Raw genomic sequence first — 19,747 nt, 5'->3', positions numbered from 1 at the left:
ACAGGGTTTCACCATGTTGGCCAAGATGGTCTTGATCTCCTGTCCTCATGATCCACCCGCCTCGCCCTCCCAAAGTGCTGGGATTACAGGTGTGAATCACCCCTCCCAGCCTAAATTATAACTTTTTAAACCTTAGAGTTAATGAAATCCAAACAAAATTTTGTGGCAAAAAAGACAGATCCAGAGATTTTAGTTAAACATTTTGTGAAGATGACACAGGGACTCTAACTTAGGCGTGGCAGATATTGCTCCCCATCCACCAATATCCTCTTAGCTTCTTCCTCAAATAGAATTGTATGTAGGCAGTTTTTTCTGTCTGCCCAGCAATATTACATTTCCCAGTCTCTTTTGCAGTTTAATTATAGCACATGTCTGAGTTCTCTTCAAGGGAATATGAGCTGATATGATCTGGCCATTTCCGGGCCAGTGCCTTTGTAGAGTAAGAAGAGGAGGCCACACCTCCACTTTTTCCTCTTTTCTTGCCACTTACAGTCTGGATGTGGCAGCAACCTAATTTTGATTGTGTAAGTAAGGACAATACCATTAAGCGACAGTTCTCAAAGTGTGATTCAGGGACTCCTGGAGGCCTCACACTCTTTCAGGGGGTTGATTAATAATAATGTTTAGTAGTAATAGCCTACTACTAATTGCTATTCTTCTTACAAAAAATTATACCTGATACTACTTTAAATAGTATCATAAATATGTATCACACAGAATAATAGAATGCTTAGAATAATATAAAATTATCATTTTAAGTTTATAGCTTAACTTAGGAGGAATTGGGTAAGCAAACCTTAAAACTGTCAGAATTGTGCTTCATTTCCTACTATTAAATTAGTTATATGAGACTAAATAGTGGCAACTGCTATTCTTTTTATCATACTTGTATGTTTTTCATAAATTTGCTTTAGATATGAACTGGAATATCACAGCATCTCAATTTCTTCATTTGGATAGTCATATTTATTTACTACATGCCAACACAATCATTTGGTTACCTAGCTTTATTTTCCACATATACTAGATAATTTAGTTCTGTGTGAGATGTTAAGAGGTAGTTAAGGTTAAAAATAAAAAGATAAATTGCATGGAAAAGAATATAAACATAAGGACCTATACGTGCAACCTAAAATCATATTTAAAGTTGTATCTGTTATACTGTAAATGAGTAATTTAGGTAATTTGTTTAACTCTTCAGTAAAATGACACACATACCAAAATTCAGAAATGAGCTGGAGTTATTTGACTGAACAGATTCTGTAGGCTTGTTTGGTGGGCAAGAATTACAGATACCTAGAATTAAAAGAAAAAATATAAGGGAAAGACTAAAGACAGACTCAGATGACTGTTGATCAGATCACATATAATTGTTAAGAGTAATTAATAATCCCAAATAAACATATCACTGTCGAATGTTAACAAAATGTAGGTGCTTACAAATGGGTTGACACTATAATATTCTCATTTGTATTTTTGGTATTTTCTTAAAAGGTTTCTTTTCTTTGCAAACAGATTGTATAGTAAAGCCCAACACTAAAGGTAATTGCCATAGAAATAAGATCCAATATATCATGAATCAGCATGGTTTTTTTTTTTTTTTTTTTTTGAAATTCACATTTTGGCTTTGGACTTCATATAATTTTTTCCTCTGACCACTCTTAGTACATTTTTACATCATTTGTTCTCCACAATAATTCATCCATGACAAGTCTTATTTTTATTATATAATCCTCTACGCTGGAATCTCTTTTTTTATTCCACTTTCCAGCCTGATTTTTTTCTAATTTAGGCCCATAACCGGGCACGGTGACTCACGCCTGTAATTCCAGTACTTTGGGAGGCTGAGGCAGGCAGATAACTTGAGGCCAGGAGTTCAAGACCAGCCAGGCCAACATGATGAAACCCTACTAAAAATACAGAAAAACTTAGCCAGGCGTGGTGTTGCACGTCTGTAATCCCAGCTACTTGGGAGGCTGAGAAACAAGAACTGATCCAACCTGGGAGGCAGAGGGATGCGGTGAGCCCAGACTGCGCCACTGCAATCCAGACTGGGTGACAGAGCAAGACCCTGTCTCAAAAAAACATGATTTGATTATTATTTAGGCCAATAATCTCCCAAAAGCATTGTTATGCTGCTTTGTTTTGCTATTTTAGTTACTTATAGGTATAAGTTACTTATAGGTCATATATTTACATTGATATATTCATGTATCAGTTTCTGCAGTTTTGAAAATAGTCCCTTAAAAACTTTGTCCACATTTTGCACTCTTGGCAACGGAAAAAGATAATTTCAGGCTTGTATAACTTTCTAACAAATTGCATATAAATGGGAAGAATATTGGTAAGCATTTTTGTTGTTGTTTTCAACATTTTCAGAATGCACTGTGTGAACTGCATATGTGTTTTTGCACATGCATACCTCATACTAGGATTCTAGAAACACCTTCCTTTTCGAGGAGGTACCTGAGTAGGAATCACTAGAATACATACTGAATTTCAATCAGATCCAGTTAAAACACATATTTATTTTATACTTACTATATTACTATAGTAAGCATAATTATTATACTTAATATATTAAAATAGTTAAAGTATAAGTATAAAATACTATTCATATTTAAATACTATGTGCTAAGCATTGCTCTAGGCACTGAAGATAGACATGAATAGAAAGTGAGTAAAGGTAAGGAAGTTCAGGAGACATCAGTAATCTCTATACTGCATAGAGCTGAAAGTTATATACATCCTTCAGAAAGAAAACAAAATTGTCTCAAAGGAGAATATTGGTTGTTTACAAAGGAGGCACAGATTCCACACATATATATCAGAGGAAACTGCTATTTTGTTATATTTTTAAAATCATGGTTGTTTTTTTTTTTTTTTTTGAGACAGAGTCTCACTCTATCACCCAGGCTGGAGTGCATTGGCACGATCTCAGCATACCGCAACCAGCGCCTCCCGGATTCAAGCAATTCTCCTGCCTCAGCCTCCCAAGTAGCTGGGACTACAGGTGCATGTCAACATGCTTGGCTAAATTTTTTGTATTTTTAGTAGAGACGGGGTTTCATCATGTTGGCCAGGCTGGTCTCGAACTCCTGACCTCATAATCTGCCCACCTCGGCCTCCCAAAGTGCTAGGAATACAGGCGTGAGCCACTGCGCCTGGCCTATTATGGATATATTTATGCTGCCTGCCTAACCTTCATTCCCACTTCTAATAATAGAACTTGAATTTTCCTTTAGGAAACTACCCCTCCCCAATTTTCAGTTCCCATGCTTCCAGTAGAGCTGATTGTACCTTTAGATTAAGGAAATGACCTATAACTAAGGCTGATTTTCAGTTAGTATATTGGCATGGTCACGCCAGATGTATAGGTCTGACCTCATTCCTGATTGGACAGTGTACACATGTAATAAGTGTTAAATATTAGGGTATGACACTATCCTGCCTAATCAGAACATTGACTATACTGGCAATAATTGGTTCAGGGATGTGCAAACGAACCAAGTCAAGACAATCAGACCCAGTTGGCACTAGTCATCACAGTGTGGCTTGAAAACTAATAAAGAGTTATTTTTTTTTCCATCATAAGCCTGAACTCACATGATAAAAACCTGCCTATGAATGAGTTAACACAGAGTGAGACTAAGTTGAGAGACATGAAATGAGAGATTAGGTTCTGATTACATCATTTGGACCATTGTTACAAGCCAGTAAATTCCCCTTTTCTGCTTAAGTCAGCTTAAGTTAGGTTTTCTGTCACTTGTAACTAAAGGATTTCTGAGCAATTAAAGTTTCCCACCAAAAGTTAGCATCAAACATCACAGTTGACAGCTTCCACTCTTGTCACTCTATAATTCATTCATGATCGTTTTATACTTTTCTGTGAAGCATGTTTAAAAATAAAAATAAATAGGAAACAGAGCATGTAACATCTCTACCTAAAACCCTTTTATGGCTTCCCATTACACTTAGAATAAACTAAACTACCTACCATGCATGACCCATAAGAATCTAACTGCTCCTCTCTGATCTTTCCAGTCTCGCCTTATTCATGTCTCCTCTTTACTTACTACCCTGCAACTAAGATGGCTTCCCTTTGAGTTTCTACAATACACCAAACTCTCATACCTCAGAGATTTTGTTCCCTCTATCTGAAATACTCTTCTCTGGACCCTTTGGCTGGCTGGCTGCTCCTTCATGTTTCGGGTTCAATTTTCACTTCCTTAAAAAGGGTTTCTTGGGCTGGGCGCAGTGGCTCATGCCTGTAACCCCAGCACTTTAGGAGGTGGAGGTAGGTGGATCATGAGGTCAGAAGATCAAGACCATCCTGGCCAACACGGTGAAACCCCATCTCTACTAAAAATACAAAAATTAGCCGAGCATGGTGGCGCACCCCTGTAGTCCCAGCACTCGGGAAGCTGAGGCAGGAGAATCACTTGAACCTGGGAGGGGGAGGTCGCAGTGAGGCGAGATCGCGCCATTGCACTCCAGACTGGATAACAGAGCTAGACTCCATTTTAAAAAAAAGGTGGGGGGGGGGGTGGTTGCCGGGAGCGGTGGCTCACGCCTGTAATCCCAGCACTTTGGGAGACCGAGGCGGGCGGATCACGAAGTCAGAGATCGAGACCACGGTGAAACCCCGTCTCTACTAAAAATACAAAAAATTAGCCCGGCGTTGTGGCTGGCGCCTGTAGTCCCAGCTACTTGGGAGGCTGAGGCAGGAGAATGGCGTGAACCTGGGAGGCGGAGCTTGCAGTGAGCCGAGATCGCCCCACTGCACTCCAGCCTGGGCGACAGAGCGAGACTCCGTCTCAGAAAAAAAAAGGGGAGGGTTTCTTGGACTCCTCATTCTAAAGTGGATCCCCTTTGTTACCCTCTCCTAGTTACCCTTTTGTTTTCCTTCATAGCATTTGTCATGTGTTATTATGTACATATTTGTGAATATGGTCAACCAAATTTTGTTTAATGTTGTTTGTTTAATGATGGAATCCCTCACCAAACTTACATTCCACAAAGCAGAGCCCATATCTGTTCTGTTCACCATCATATACCAAGTGCCTTACAGAATGCCTGAAATATAGTAGACACTCAACAAATACTCATTGAATGAATGAATGAATGACACTAGGCTTAGATTCTAGCTTAAAATAACAGATGAAGAATCCTAATTTCATTAAAAGTAGGACCAGCTTTACGGACCAGTGGGAGATCCAGGCTACCAGGAGAACACATGGAATTCCAGAATCATGAACCATCTGGAAGGGGCTGAGGACACATATGAAGTACAGTCTAAAGCTTCAGGATCAGTTTTGGGAGCCAGATGTTCTTCATTTACAGGCAAAAGACCAGAGGATCAAGGAAACTGAAAAATACAGCACAGCCTAGATCCAGAGAATTAACTGGGAGCTCTTAGAAATAAGACTCAATCAATTAGAGACTTAAATGTTAGACCTAAAACCATAAAAACCCTAGAAGAAAACCTAGGTAATACCATTCAGGACATAGGCATGGGCAAGGACTTCATGTCTAAAACACCAAAAGCAATGGCAACAAAAGCCAAAATTGACAAATGGTATCTAATTAAACTAAAGAGCTTCTGCACAGCAAAAGAAACTACCATCAGAGTGAACAGGCAACCTACAGAATGGGAGAAAATTTTTGCAATCTACTCATCTGACAAAGGGCTAACATCCAGAACCTATAAAGAACTCAATCAAATTTACAAGAGAAAACAACCCCATCAAAAAGTGGGCAAAGGATATGAATAGACACTTCTCAAAAGAAGACATTCATACAGCCAACAGACAAATGAAAAAATGCTCATCACTCGCCATCAGAGAAATGCAGATCTAAACCACAATGAGATACCATATCACACCAGTTAGAATGGCAATCATTAAAAAATCAGGAAACAACAGGTGCTGGAGAGGATGTGGAGAAATAGGAACACTTTTACACTGTCGGTGGGACTGTAAACTAGTTCAACCATTGTGGAAAACAGTGTGGTGATTCCTCAAGGATCTACAACTAGAAATACCATTTGACCCAGCCATCCCATTACTGGGGATATATCCAAAGGATTATAAGTCATGCTGCTATAAAGACACATGCACACGTATGTTTATTGCAGCACTATTCACAATAGCAAAGACTTGGAATCAACCCAAATGCCCATCAGTGACAGACTGGATTAAGAAAATGTGGCACATATACACCATGGAATACTATGCAGCCATAAAGAAGGATGAGTTCATGTCCTTTGTAGGGACATGGATGCAGCTGGAAACCATCATTCTCAGCAAACTATCGCAAGAACAGAAAACCAAATACCGCGTGTTCTCACTCATAGATGGGAATTGAACAATGAGATCACTTGGACACAAGAAGGGAAGCATCACACACTGGGTGGTATTGTGGGGAAGGGGTAGGGGGAGGGATAGCATTAGGAGATATACCTAATGTAAATGATGAGTTAATGGGTGCAGCGCACCAACATGGCACATGTATATACATGTAACAAACCTGCACGTTGTGCACATGTACCCTAGAACTTAAAGTATAATTTTAAAAATGTAATAAATAAATAAATAGTATAATTATTGGGACAAGAAAAACATGAACTTGGTTTTTAAATTTAAAAAAAAAAAGAAAGAAGACTCAATCTCTGAAAGTTCCACCATATCTTCAAAGTTGTGCCAACCTAAATCTACCTGAAGTTTCTGTTTCTTGTTTGATATTCTAGGCAGAGTTAGAGCTAGAGAAAGAAAACTATTTTCTGAGTTAGGCTGATCAAACCAATCTTTGGTTGACCATTTAAGTCACTCATTTCTTTGCACTTGGCTGTTTTATTTCCCCTGTTTCCTACCATAATTTCCATTTGAAATGTTTAAATTCTCTTTTGACTCTCTTTAGGAGAAAAGGTACATTTTCCAACTATACTTCAGCTATCATGAGTTCATGTCAGAGATCAGCTATGATGGCAATGATATCAAACTAGCTCAAGAACCTGGAGCTTTTGGGTAGGGAGATAGAATGAAAACCCAAAAGGAAACCTTCTTTCTTAGACTATACCTGAAATCAGATTTTCTCAGTGCTTTTTGTCTCTCCCTATAATACTAGTATAATGTCAAATAACTGGTCTTTCACCGATTAACCAAATGGATCAAAAAAATTTTTAAGTATATCACCATGGTTCTTTTTTTTTTTTTTTTGAGACAGAGTCTTGCTCTGTTGCCCAGGCTGGAGTGCAGTGGCATGATCTTGGCTCACTGCAACCTCCGCCTCCCAGGTTCAAGCAATTCTCCTGCCTCAGCTTCCCGAGGAGCTGGGACTACAGGCACACGCCACCATACCTGGCTAATTTTTGTATTTTTTAGTAGAGACGGGGTTTCACTATGTTGGCCAGGCTGGTCTTGAACTCCTGACGTGGTGATCCACCTGCCTTGGCCTCCCAAAGTGCTAGGATTGCAGGTGTGAGCTACCACACCCGGCCATCACCATGTTTTTTATATTTTCTATTTGTAAATAAGATTTCTAAGATAATTTTCCACAGTTTCAGGACTCAACGGATTTTATTTTCATTACAATATAGCAAAAATAGTAAGCAACAGACTTTTATTGCTACTAATACTTGGTAAAAATGGAAATGTGTCAATGTTTTGCTTATTTCATGAAGTCAACACATTTGTTTCACAATATGGTTTGCTGTGACTATTTTCAAAGAAAATACATCTGAGGTTAGACTGCTAGAAATTTAAGTAACCCAATTGTATGACAGCATCTCAGGATGGGTAGAAAGTACCAAACATTGGCCAGGTGCAGTGGCTTACACCTGTAATCCCAGCACTTTGGGAGGCCAAGGCAGGAGGATCACTTGAGCCCAGGAGTTCAAGACCAAGCTGGGCAATATGGTGAAACCCCGTCTCTACTATTAAAAATAAATTTTAAAATATATTTAAATTTTTTTAAATGCCATTGTACTAATTATTATTCTTATGTATTAAACAGAAGACTTATCGCCTACTCCCTGCCCAATATTAGCATCGTGAAGCCTAGCAAAAACAAACAAACAAAAGAAAAAAGAGGCCTATGGGTGATTGTTCTGATTCATAGGACTTTAGGGAGGCTCTGTTTAGGAATAATTTTGTTAATCTTTTCACAATATTGGTTGGTTATATGAAGAAAAATTACAATATTGAGAAAATGATCTTTTTAAACATAAGTACCAACTTACTCTTTTTCATGTTTCGCAAAATTTTCAAACTCTACAAAAGCAAAGAAAAGGAAAATGTTAGTTTTTTTCCTGTGAAATTTGAAATACTTTAATCAAGTAGAAATATAGACTTAAGTGAAAAGAATTAATTTCCTTAAAAATAGCCGTGAAAATGTACAAAGTTGTTTTTCCATCTTGCCATTTTTAATTCAGTGCACAACCTCTACTTGATTTTATCTTGCTATTTTTATCACCCATGCAAGTATCACACTACGTGTTTTGAAATAATATTATCAGAGGCTGAGCGCAGTGGCTCACACTTGTAATCCTGGTGCTTCGGGAGGCCAAGGCAGGAGGATTGTTTGAGCTCAGGAGTTCAGGACCATCTTGGGCAACATAGCAAGACCCCGTATCTCTACAAAAAGTAAAAAAAAATATTAGCCGAGTGTGGTAGCAGCTACTGGGGAGGCTGAGGCAGGAGGTCCGCTTGATCCCAGGAGTTTAAGGTTACAGTGAGCTCTGATACCACCACTGCGTTCCAGCCTGGGTGACAGAGTAAAAACATGTCTTTTATGAAAGATTAATAAATTTTGTTGTTGTTGTTGTTGAGATGGAGTCTTGCTCTGTCACCCAGGCTGGAGTGCAGTAGTGTGATCTCAGCTCACTGCAACCTCCGCCTCCCGGGTTCAAGCGATTCTTCTGCCTCAGCCTCCTGAGTAGCTGGGACTACAGGCACGTGCCACCATGCCTGGCTAATTTTTTGTATTTTTAGTAGAGACTGGGGTTCACCATATTGGGCAAGCTGGTCTCGTGATCCACCTGCCTTGGCCTTCCAAAGTGCAGGGATTACAGGCGTGAGCCACTGCGCCCAGCCAGTAAATTGTTTTTTTAAATTATGCTATCAGAATATTGACAGGGAGCGGTGGGGTGCTGGCAAGGTGGCTCATGCCTGTAATTCCAGCACTTTGGGAGGCTCAGGTGGGAGGTTCCCTTGAGGCCAGGAGGTTCAAGACCAGACTGGGCAACATGGTGAGACCCCATCTCTACCAAAAATTTTAAAAAGCCAGGCATGGTGATGCAGACCTGTGTTCCCAGCCACTCGGAAGGCTGATGCAGGAGGATCACTTGAGCCCAGGAGGTCAAGGCTGCAGTCAGCCATATTTATGCCACTGTACTCTAGCGTGGGCAACAGAGCAAGACCCTGTCTGAAACAGAAAGAGAGAGGGAGAGAGAGGAAGGGAAGGGAAGGGAGAAGGGAAAGGAAGGGACTCAGAGGGGTAGAGGGGATGAAATTCCCACTTCTCTCCTTTATTAGGACCATTTCAGAACCCACAGTGGCTTCTGAATATATCCATGATACACAGCCATTTTCATTCTAGCCAAGAATTTTTGCCAGTCATATTCTATATTCAATTTACTAAGGCCCCCTTCCATACTGTTAGCCATACTTCCTTCCCTCACTTTTATGGTGGTGTCTCTAATTAATCTCTTCAAGGAACCTACCCAAATTTCTTCTTTACTCCACATTTCTTCAGCATGTATGTTTTTAATCTGCTTCATGGCATTTTATTCTTCTTGATAATTTTCATGTTCCTCAAAGGTGTTCTGTTCCAGCAGATTAACTATACTATTTTCAAGGGCAAATAGTTATCCTTTGTGACTTTTCTATTTTCCTAACACCGAACAGAAATGTGCTCTTCCTTGGAATAGATATTTAATAAATTCTTAATTTGTAACATTTTTAGTTATTTTTTAAAAAATAGATGATTTATTTACAAGTCAGGAAATCCTAGTAAAAATGCTCCCATCCTTGTCTTCAATCTACTCAGTTTCTAATGTTCCTCCTGTAGATAACCACTGTTAGTTTTTCATCCTCTATAGTTAGTATCCTTCCAGAGTTACTTATGAATATATAAATACACATATGTATCATATTCCTCTTTTTAAGTAAAAGTTAATAAATTATATATAAATATATTGAGAAAGTCCTAATTCTTTTTTAGCTGCACAGTATTCCATTTGTATGGATATAACATGATTTATGATTTATTTAATCAGTTCCCCTAACAATTAACACTATTAATTATGTTGTTTCCAGTCATCTGCTCTTACAGATAATGCTGCAATGAATACTTGGTATACATGTTATTTCATGTATATGCAAGCACATTTGTAGGATAAATTTCACTTCTAGTGAAATTGTTGAGTAAAGGATACATGCATTTGTAATTTTGATATTTCTAAATTGCCCTTCATAGAAGTTGTAGCAGGCTGGGTACAGTGGCTCACACCTGTAATTCCAGCATTTTGGGAGGCCAAGGCAGGAGGATTGCTTGAGTCCAGAAGTTGGCAACATAGGGAGACCCCATCTCTAATTTTTAAAAAAAAATTTTAAAAGGAAGTTGTACCACTTGACATTCTCACCAACAACATTGAGTGTGCTTATTTCCCCATAGTCTTCCTAACAGAGAATGCAATCAAACTTTTGGAATTTACCATTCTGATAGATGAAAAGCCATATGTCATTGTGGTTTTAATTTATAATTTTTTCATTATGAATGAGATTGAACATATCAAATGTTTAAAGGGCATACCACGCTCATTTATTTTCTTCAAACCATCTGATCCCATATTTTTGCCCATTTTTATTTGGGGGTTATTTTCCATGAATTTCTTTTTTTTTTTTTTTTTTTTTTTTTTTTTTTTTTTTTGAGACGGAGCCTCACGCTGTTGCCCAGGCTGGAGTGCAGTGGCGCGATCTCGGCTCACTGCAAGCTCCGCCTCCCGGGTTCCCGCCATTCTCCTGCCTCAGCCTCCTGAGTAGCTGGGACTACAGGCGCCCGCCACCGCGCCCGGCTAATTTTTTGTATTTTTAGTAGAGACGGGGTTTCACTGTGGTCTCGATCTCCTGACCTTGTGATCCGCCCACCTCGGCCTCCCAAAGTGCTGGGATTACAGGCTTGAGCCACCGCGCCCGGCTATTTTCCATGAATTTCCAACAGTTCTTTGTATATTAGAGTAATAACCCCTTTGGCTGTGGTGCCAGTTGCAGATTTTTTTTCCTCCAATTTGTTCTTTGTTTTTAGATTTTTAAGGTGATTGTTTTGCCATGCATAAATTTTCTCTTTTATTTAGCTGAATTTATCTATCTCTTTTCTTATGGCCTCTGGATTTTGAGTCATAGTTATAAAGGTCATTCACACTCCCAGGTTATAAAAGACTCTTTCCAGGTTTTTTTTAGGTTTTTGTTTTTTTTAATATTTTCATCTTTTAGCCATTTAGAATTTATCCTGGTATAGATATAAGGAATAGACCCTGCTTTTTTTCAGGTGGTTATCTATTTGATCCAACAACAGTTATTAAACCATCCATCTTTATCCCCTGATTTTGAGATACCACCTTCATTATATACTAAATTTCTACATATATTTGGATCTATTTCAGAACTTTCCCTTTTACTCTGCTGGTATATGTTTCTTTTTATACACTAATATCATGCCATTTTATTTTTACATTTATATTTTTGAGATGACATCTCACTCTGTCACCCAGGCTGGAGTGCACTGGTGCAGTCTCTGCAGCCTCCACCTTCCAGGCTCAACCAATCCTCCCACCTCAGCCTCCTGAGTAGCTGGGACCACAGGCGCACACCACTATGCCCAGCTAATTTTTTGTATTTTTGATAGAGACGGGGTTTTGCCATGTTGCCCAGGCTAGTCTTGAATCCTGAGCTCAAGTGATCCGCCCGCCTTGGCCTCCCAAAGGCTGGGACTTACCATATTTGAATATCTGCTAAGGTGACTCGTTTATTGCTTTTCTTTTTATTTATTTTTATCTTTAAAAATTATTTTAGAAAGACATTTATCTGAACTATTTTTATTTATTATTTATTTGCAGGTTTCTGACTATTCTTGCTTCCCCCTACTCCCATATGAACTTTGAAATCAGTTTATATAGTTGCAGAAATAAACAAGTTGGTAGTTTCATTGGGCATCTTTTACATTTATAAATCAACCTTAGAGAGAAGTGGATTCTTTTTTCTTCATTTCTTTTTATTTTTATTTTTTAATTTTTATTTTAGGTTCACAGGTACGTGTGCCAGTTTGTTATATAGGTAAACTGTGTGTCACAAGGGTTTGCTGTACAGATAATTTTGTCACCCAGGTAATAAGCATAGTACCCAATAGGTATTTTTTCTGGTCCTCTATCTCTGAAAATGAATCTTTAAGTTGTATTTTTTCTTCTTTTTGGTTTCCTTCTATTAATTTTGATTGTTATAATATCAACAATTAGTTTTAGTAAAGATATTTAATCTAATTTTCCATCTCAATGCTGGGGAGGGGGGAAACTTGCAGTAAGAGAAAGCTTCTGGCATGTTTCCCAAAACTCTTATCTTCTTTACCTTACTCCGTGTGAAACTTTTTCCAGGAGTCTTCAGTGTCTGTTTTGAAGATGTTGAATTTTCCATGGTGTCAGGACAGCTAGTAGAATATGTTTCTATAGATTGGGCCTGCATACCTTTAAAAAAAAAAAAAAGGAGAAAAACATGTTTCATTGCATACCTTCTTAAGCCTTCATGTTACATATAGTAAATTATTAGCTTGGCTTTTTTAGGCATTATTTTGACTATATGTTATGGGCTTTTAAAATGTTTTCTTTTGTGTAATCATTTTTGTACCTTTTCATTTAGGTCCTACTTTATTGTTAATCTTTTAACATTTTCATTTTTATGATTTTTTTGAGAGAAAGTACTACCACTTACAATCTTCATCGGCAAGAAAGAAGGACTCTAGAGTTCTTTCTGGGAGAGGAGGTGGGGGAGAAGAACGATCTTGATGTAGTTCTGTGATAAGAAAGTATACAACAAACCAGAGAAATCCATCAATTAAAAGTCATAAGTCAACACCCTTTTCTCTTTGTATAATTTTTAAATCAATGAATCTTAACCAAAAATCACCAAATAAAATATTATCTGAAAAATGACTGGAGCCTCAAGAACTTTGTTTTTCTGCCTCGTTAGCCAGTGAGCCTATGATTCATCAAAAATATATAGCTCACTTCCGAAGTATTCTCCCAAAGACACTGAAGCCACATATAATCAAGCTTCTAGATCTAACAACCATTTTGCATGAAATATTTGGGATAGGCCGGGCGCGGTGGCTCAAGCCTGTAATCCCAGCACTTTGGGAGGCCGAGATGGGCGGATCATGAGGTCAGGAGATCGAGACCATCCTGGCTAATACGGTGAAACCCCGTCTCTACTAAAAAATACAAAAAACTAGCCGGGCGAAGTGGCGGGCGCCTGTAGTCCCAGCTACTCGGGAGGCTGAGGCAGGAGAATGGCGTGAACCCGAGAGGAGGAGCTTGCAGTGAGCTGAGATCCGGCCACTGCACTCCAGCCTGGGTGACAGAGCAAGACTCCGTCTCAAAAAAAAAAAAAAAAAAAAAAAAGAAAGAAATATTTGGGATAGAGGAACATGTTAAATAAAACCATCATGATACAATTAGCCAAATCTAGAATGTTAAGCAGTCTTTTAAGAAAAATGACTGACTCTTTTCAACAAATAAATGGTGTGAAAAGCATAGAAAGGAGAACTGTTATATATTTAAAAAGAAAATACAAAAAAAGAAGGGAGAACTGTTACAGATTTCAAAAGACAGATTTAAGAAGACAAACATGTAAACCAAATGCAATGTTTAGATTTTGTTTGAATCCATATTTGAATAAACCAACTGTAAAAAGATATTTTTGAGACAATTGAAAACTGAACAGTCTGGATATTAGTTACTATTAAGGAATTATTATTAGCTTTATTGGTGTGATAATGGTATCATGGTAGGTTTTAAATGTGTTTGAAATTTTCCATGATGAAGATGTTCAATAATGGACATATTTTCCCATGATGTAAATTTCTAAAGATACAGATGGTATTCTACTGACATAAGCATCTCATTGTATGGTGCTGAGTAGTAGTATATCAATTCCTTTTGAAAATGAAAATGCAGTAAAGTACGAGAGGTTCACATGTCATTGGTCACTGGGTTTGTTTAGTCCTTAGAATTTGTCTTATCAATAAATTGTCTTATTTCTTACATGCTGGGTAATACACACAAGTGTAGTACTTATTTCTAGCACCTAATAAAATAACTGGCATACAGTAGGCATTTAATAAATACTTAATAACTATTCTGAAGTAGTTCATCATCTTCCAGTTTGCTGTTAGGGAATATTTTGAAAACTAAAGTTGTTCGTTAACAGTATTCTAGTAAATATTTCCCTAAATTTTCATTTCATCTTAATATTCCCCTGACAAAGAACCCATAATGCCTGTTACTTACTGCATTAAATCTAAATTCCTCTGCCTAACTTTGGGTGTATGTGGTAAAATACACATAAGATTTGCCATTAGTGACATTTAGCATATTCACAGTATTGTACAACCATCACCACTGTTTAGTTCCAGAATATTTTTCATCACCCTAGAAGGAAACTCTGCACCCATAAGGCCATCACTCCCTATTTTCCTCTTTCTCCCAGCCCCTGGCAATCACTAACCTGCTTCTATCTTTATGGATCTGTCTATTCTGGGTATTTCATCTGACTGACTTTTTTAAGTCCTTCAGAATCTTGCCTCACATCTTATTTACCCAAATTTATTTTCTGTATTTCACAAACTAGAATATCTATTGCAATAAAAAATAGCCTACTCACCATTTCTCCATACACATCATGCTCATTTCTACCTTTGAGTCATTGTTAGGCTGATCCCTGCTGCTGGAGTTCCCTCCTTTTTTCTTTCTGTCTATACAAATTATTTAAAGTTCTTTCTTCCACTCAGCAAAGTCTTTCCTAACCACTCCAGTAATGCCATCCTGTTTTTCCAGACTGCTGGTGATTACAGTGGGTACCACACAGATTATCACTTAGTGGTTCCATGTGAGTATTAATCTTATCTACTGAATTTGAATATAAGCATTAAGTAGTACTCTTATACATCGTGCCTATTCTAACACCATGTAAGGTACACAGAAGTTGCTTAGTAAAATGCTCATTTAATGATTAATAAAAATTATAATTGATAATATTTAATGAGGACTTATTTGACAAGTACTGGGCTAAAAGCTTTATGACATTATTGTATTTAATCTTCATAAAAATTATCTAAGGGATTCTATTCTCCTTTTATAAATGAGAAAAATAGATGGAGAAAGTATGTAATTTAACCAACTTTATGCATGTTGATAGTTCGTAGACTGGGGATTTGACTTAAAGCCTATCTGACTTTAAAGCCCATGTTTTTGTTGTCATGTTTTGTTTTGTTTTGCTTTGTTTTTGAGATGGAGTCTCACTCTGTCACCCAGGCTGGAGTGCAGTGGCGTGATCTTGGCTCAGTGCAACCTCCGCCTCCCAGGTTCAAGCGATTCTCCTGCCTCAGCCTCCCGAGTAGCTGGGACTACAGGCGCGTGCCACCAAGCCCAGCTAATTTTTGTATTTTTAGTAGAGATGGGGTTTCACCATGTTGGCCAGGATGGTCTCAATCTCCTGACCACGTGATCCGCCAGCCTCAGCCTCCCAAAGTGCTGGGATTACAGGCGTGAGCCACGGCTCCTGGCCTATTGTCATGGTTTTTAGAGACAGCATCTTGCTCTGTCCTACAGGCCGGGTGCAGTGGTGCCATTATAGCTCACTGCAGCCTCAAACTCCTGGCAAAGCCCATGTTTTTTAACCCTTATATTGTCTGTATATGTATTTGAATAACATGACAATATGAATAAACATGTTAAGGGCAACTACCACCTGTGATAATGTAAACAAAGTACCTGGAAGTGCCCAATAAATATTAGTTTTTGTTCTTCAATGCATAAAACCGGCAAAGCTCAGGAAAGTACTGGAAAGGCAACAGCAAATTAAAGAACTAAGTGGCCAAAAATAATTTTTTGAATCACAGTGTTAACAGTGGGAAAATCTATATATATAATGGAAAAGCTGCAAAGTTTTAAAAGATTCTCTCTGAAATAATTTTTAAATGGTTATATATTAAGGAACAGAATTCTAAAATCCTGTCTTCACCTTGCTCTTAACAAAATTTCTAGTCCGGGAAAACCAGAAATAAATCAATAAATACTGGAAGCTATTATGGGAACCAAGTAACTTCCTGAGGTGAATTACTCTAAACTTAACGAACCATTCTTCTAATCTTAGGGCTAAATGTCATCTAAAGCCAAGAGAAACTTTTACCTGATTTAGGACTTCGGAGTTTTACACTCTAAAAGAAAAACAGAAAGGAAAAGTGAAAGAAGAATATATGTATGAATTATACAAACTCAAAGCAAAAAATGGCATTTTTGAAATTATATTTAAGATAGCTGTAGAAATAATTATGAAATGTAGACCCTATTTTTCCTAATTCATAAGTGTGCTGAATTAGGAAATGGCATCCTTCACTCTTATGATGATTTTTTATATCCCATGGCAATTAGTCCTAAATTGATCCCCTTCTGACTTATTTCTGTCCCACCTAAAACATTTCCCTGAAAATTGAAATTGAAGTTACTTCATAACATTGGAAAGAATTATTGTTCTTTCCTCTGGGAGTTGTTAAGATAAATATATGTGGTTATTATTGACAATCATAATTACTAGTACATTGGAATTATAATTTAAAAGGCAGAGAATATTTACCTATCAGCATTGCAATTGTAGGTACTTTAAAATGTTTAATTATTTTTCCAGTCTCTCAAATGTTAAGATAATTGATTCACAGAATATATAGAAATGCATAACATTTTTAGATGCACTTCTATTTTTCCTCCAGAAGCAGGACACGTCTACTTTCAAGAATTATTTTCTATTTAATCCACAATCCCCCACCATCTCTGACTTTACCATCAACCACACTATTCCAAAAGGTTTATCTTAAGTAATATGCACACCTGTCATTCTCTATAACATATTATCACAGCTAACATGATACAGCCTACCAGATGACTACAGTGAACAAGCTTCCTACTTAAGTATGAAACATTTATTTTTGCCTTAACTATCCTTCAAGAATCAGCTCAAATGTTTCCTCTTTCACTAAATCTTCCTTGATCACTTCCAACCTGGAGGCATCTCCCACACTTGAAATTCTTTATCTTTCATATGACATTGATCATATTTGCTTTGTTATAATAAATATAGGCAAAAATAAAGATTTGTACATGTCCTATATCTCTACCACTAGACAAGAAGCTTCTTAAAGGCAAGAATTGTGTCTTATACATCTTTTTTATCCCAACATCCTCTAGCACATTGTTTTATATTTAGTATGTACTTAGGATTTATTGAATGATGGGTGTTAAAAATACAAGGAGTAGAACTGTAGTCTATTGAATCTAGATGAGTAGAGTCATTAAAAAATTATTGACCTTGCTTGGTCTAAGTCTCACAGAGTCATCAAATTTCTTTGGTTCAGATGCTCCACCCCATTCCAGTGATGTTCCAATTTTTGCCTTCACAGCTGAGGATAAGGATTTGGAAATACTTGGTGAGAATTCTCCTGGAAGAAAGTGAATATGTTTCAGTTCTTAGGGGTAGTATTCTTTTAGAAATCGAATGTTGTTCAGCAAATAGTACATAAAACATTGAAAGGAACTGAGAAGTAATCTAGTTAATTCACACTTCATTTTATGTTTTGAGACAGGGTCTTGCTCTGTCACCCAGACTGGAGTGCAGTGGCACAATCACAGCTTACTGCAGCCCCCAACTCCTGGGCTCAAGTGATCATCTCGCCTCCACCATCCAAGTAGTTGGGACTACACATGCATGCTGCCATTGCTCTGCTAAATTAAAAAAAATTTTTTTTTTAGAGATGAGGTCTCACCATGTTGTGCAGGCTAATCTTGAACTCCTGGCCTCAATGAACTCCTCCAACTCAAGGCTCCCACATCAGCCTCCCAAAGTGCTGGAATTAAAGGCATGAGCCACCATGCCCGACCCACACTTTATTTTGTACTTACTGGACTGTACTCACCAGCTTCCTCAACCACGATAAATGATTCAGGTGTCCGTACAGGAAGTGGAGGGGGGATTTCATCATCTATCCTTGGAGCAGTTGCTATCCAAAATGTCAGAAACATTGTAACAATTGTTAATTAGAACAATCCAAAGGAAATTCTTATATTCTAATATTAAATATAAATTTACCATAATTTATATTTAAATTCCGTTGAAGCACCATTATCAGTAAAGTTGGCACTTGTTCATTCGAGGAAAAAGCAAAATGAATTATCTTGAGGTACAAACCCACGAGGTTTTTGCTTATTCTTTAACATTTATTGTTTGTTTTAAAAGCTCAAAAGTAGGGCTGGGTGTGGTGATTCAGGCCTGTAGTCCGAGCACTTTGGAAGGTCAAGGCGGGCAGATCACAAAGTCAGGAGATCGAGACCATCCTGGCTAACACGGTGAAACCCCGTCTCTACTAAAAATACAAAACATTAGCCGGGCATGGTGGTGGGCGCGGTGGCAGGCACCTGTAGTCCCAGCTACTCAGGAGGCTGAGGCAGGAGAATGCTGTGAACCTGGGAGGTGGAGCTTGCAGTGAGATGAGATTGCACCACTGCATTCCAGCCTGGGCGACAGCAGGAGACTCCGTCTCAAAAAATAATAATAAATAAATAAAAGCTCAAAAGTATTTTGATTGAGTCATGGTATATCAGTTAACATAAAATATTACATTAATTTTGGAAGCTTTGAATTACCTTTCGCATAACTCCTTTTGTTTTATATAGACTATATAATAAAGCATTATAAAGTGCTTTGATATGTAAAAGCTTCAGTTATACATTAGGTAAAATTATAAAGATTTTAGTATCTCTTCATTCTACACAAAATCCAAGAATATAGGTATTTTTCCATTTTACAAAACAATAGTATAGGATAGTCTTCTGTATTTCTATACAAACATTCCAGTTATTAAACATTTTAAATGCTATTATAAGAAACTGCCACCAGATGGCACTTGACGATATTGTTACAATCCTTGGAAAAATAAGGGTTTATTTTTTATTTATTTTTTTGAGATGGAGTCTCGCTCTGTTTTTTAATGATGCAGATGCTTAGAGAAGTCTAAGGTATTTTGAGTATCTAAGAAAAGAAAATACATTTAAATGGTTAAAAATGTATAAAATAATCTAATCACAGAAGGAACTTCTTAGATCCAGATATTTTTGCAGCAAAGCCACAAATGATCTTACACAACTATTTATGAAGAAACTCTACAATAAATAATGTTATAGAGCAAAAGTTTTCTCCACCTCCTGTCTATGTAGAATGTGCTTTATAAATTATTTGATGATATACCTAAGGGAGTTAAACTTGTTCTTTGCTTTCCCTCATCATCTTCCACATCAAATTATTGTCATCATCTCTAACAGGATGCTCATTTCTATTTTCAAACTAATCAGTAAAACAGAACAATATGCATGATATGCAAAAATACAAAATTATAAAAGGTAAAACATGAAAGTAAAGGTATACATAAGATA

At 37.5% G+C, this 19,747-nt stretch overlaps 1 protein-coding gene and 1 long non-coding RNA gene across 17 annotated transcripts in view; one reads left to right on the top strand and one right to left on the bottom strand.

Annotated features, from left to right (window-relative positions):
- Window positions 1–19,747, top strand: part of LOC105479165 (uncharacterized) — an 85,534-nt gene that overhangs the window by 5,802 nt on the left and 59,985 nt on the right. For 5 of the 8 annotated variants that reach the window (XR_011620028.1, XR_011620022.1, XR_011620011.1 and 2 more), the window contains exons 4-5: window positions 15,104–15,155; window positions 17,677–17,748. The exons of 1 other annotated variant lie outside the window; for it this stretch is intronic. This is a non-coding gene — a long non-coding RNA (uncharacterized lncRNA). The remainder of the gene's footprint in view (window positions 1–15,103; window positions 15,156–17,676; window positions 17,749–19,747) is intronic. 2 more of the 8 variants (XR_011620001.1, XR_985730.3) reach the window with 1 other exon arrangement.
- LOC105479166 (protein tyrosine phosphatase non-receptor type 22) overlaps window positions 1–19,747 on the bottom strand; it is a 67,087-nt gene that overhangs the window by 4,533 nt on the left and 42,807 nt on the right. For 3 of the 9 annotated variants that reach the window (XM_011737016.3, XM_011737017.3, XM_011737014.3), the window contains 7 exons: window positions 18,235–18,318; window positions 17,630–17,760; window positions 16,458–16,485; window positions 12,981–13,061; window positions 12,621–12,736; window positions 8,240–8,270; window positions 1,219–1,296 (listed from right to left, as the gene is read on the bottom strand). In XM_011737016.3, coding sequence (XP_011735318.2) covers window positions 1,219–1,296; window positions 8,240–8,270; window positions 12,621–12,736; window positions 12,981–13,061; window positions 16,458–16,485; window positions 17,630–17,760; window positions 18,235–18,318 — 549 coding nt within the window. The other 6 variants (XM_011737015.3, XM_011737018.3, XM_011737019.3 and 3 more) reach the window with 6 other exon arrangements.

The sequence above is a fragment of the Macaca nemestrina genome, chromosome 1 (genome assembly GCF_043159975.1).
Source record: "Macaca nemestrina isolate mMacNem1 chromosome 1, mMacNem.hap1, whole genome shotgun sequence".
NCBI classification, from domain to species: Eukaryota; Metazoa; Chordata; class Mammalia; order Primates; family Cercopithecidae; genus Macaca; species Macaca nemestrina.
Note: the sequence above shows the minus strand (reverse complement) of the source record. Positions and strands in the feature narration are given on the sequence as shown.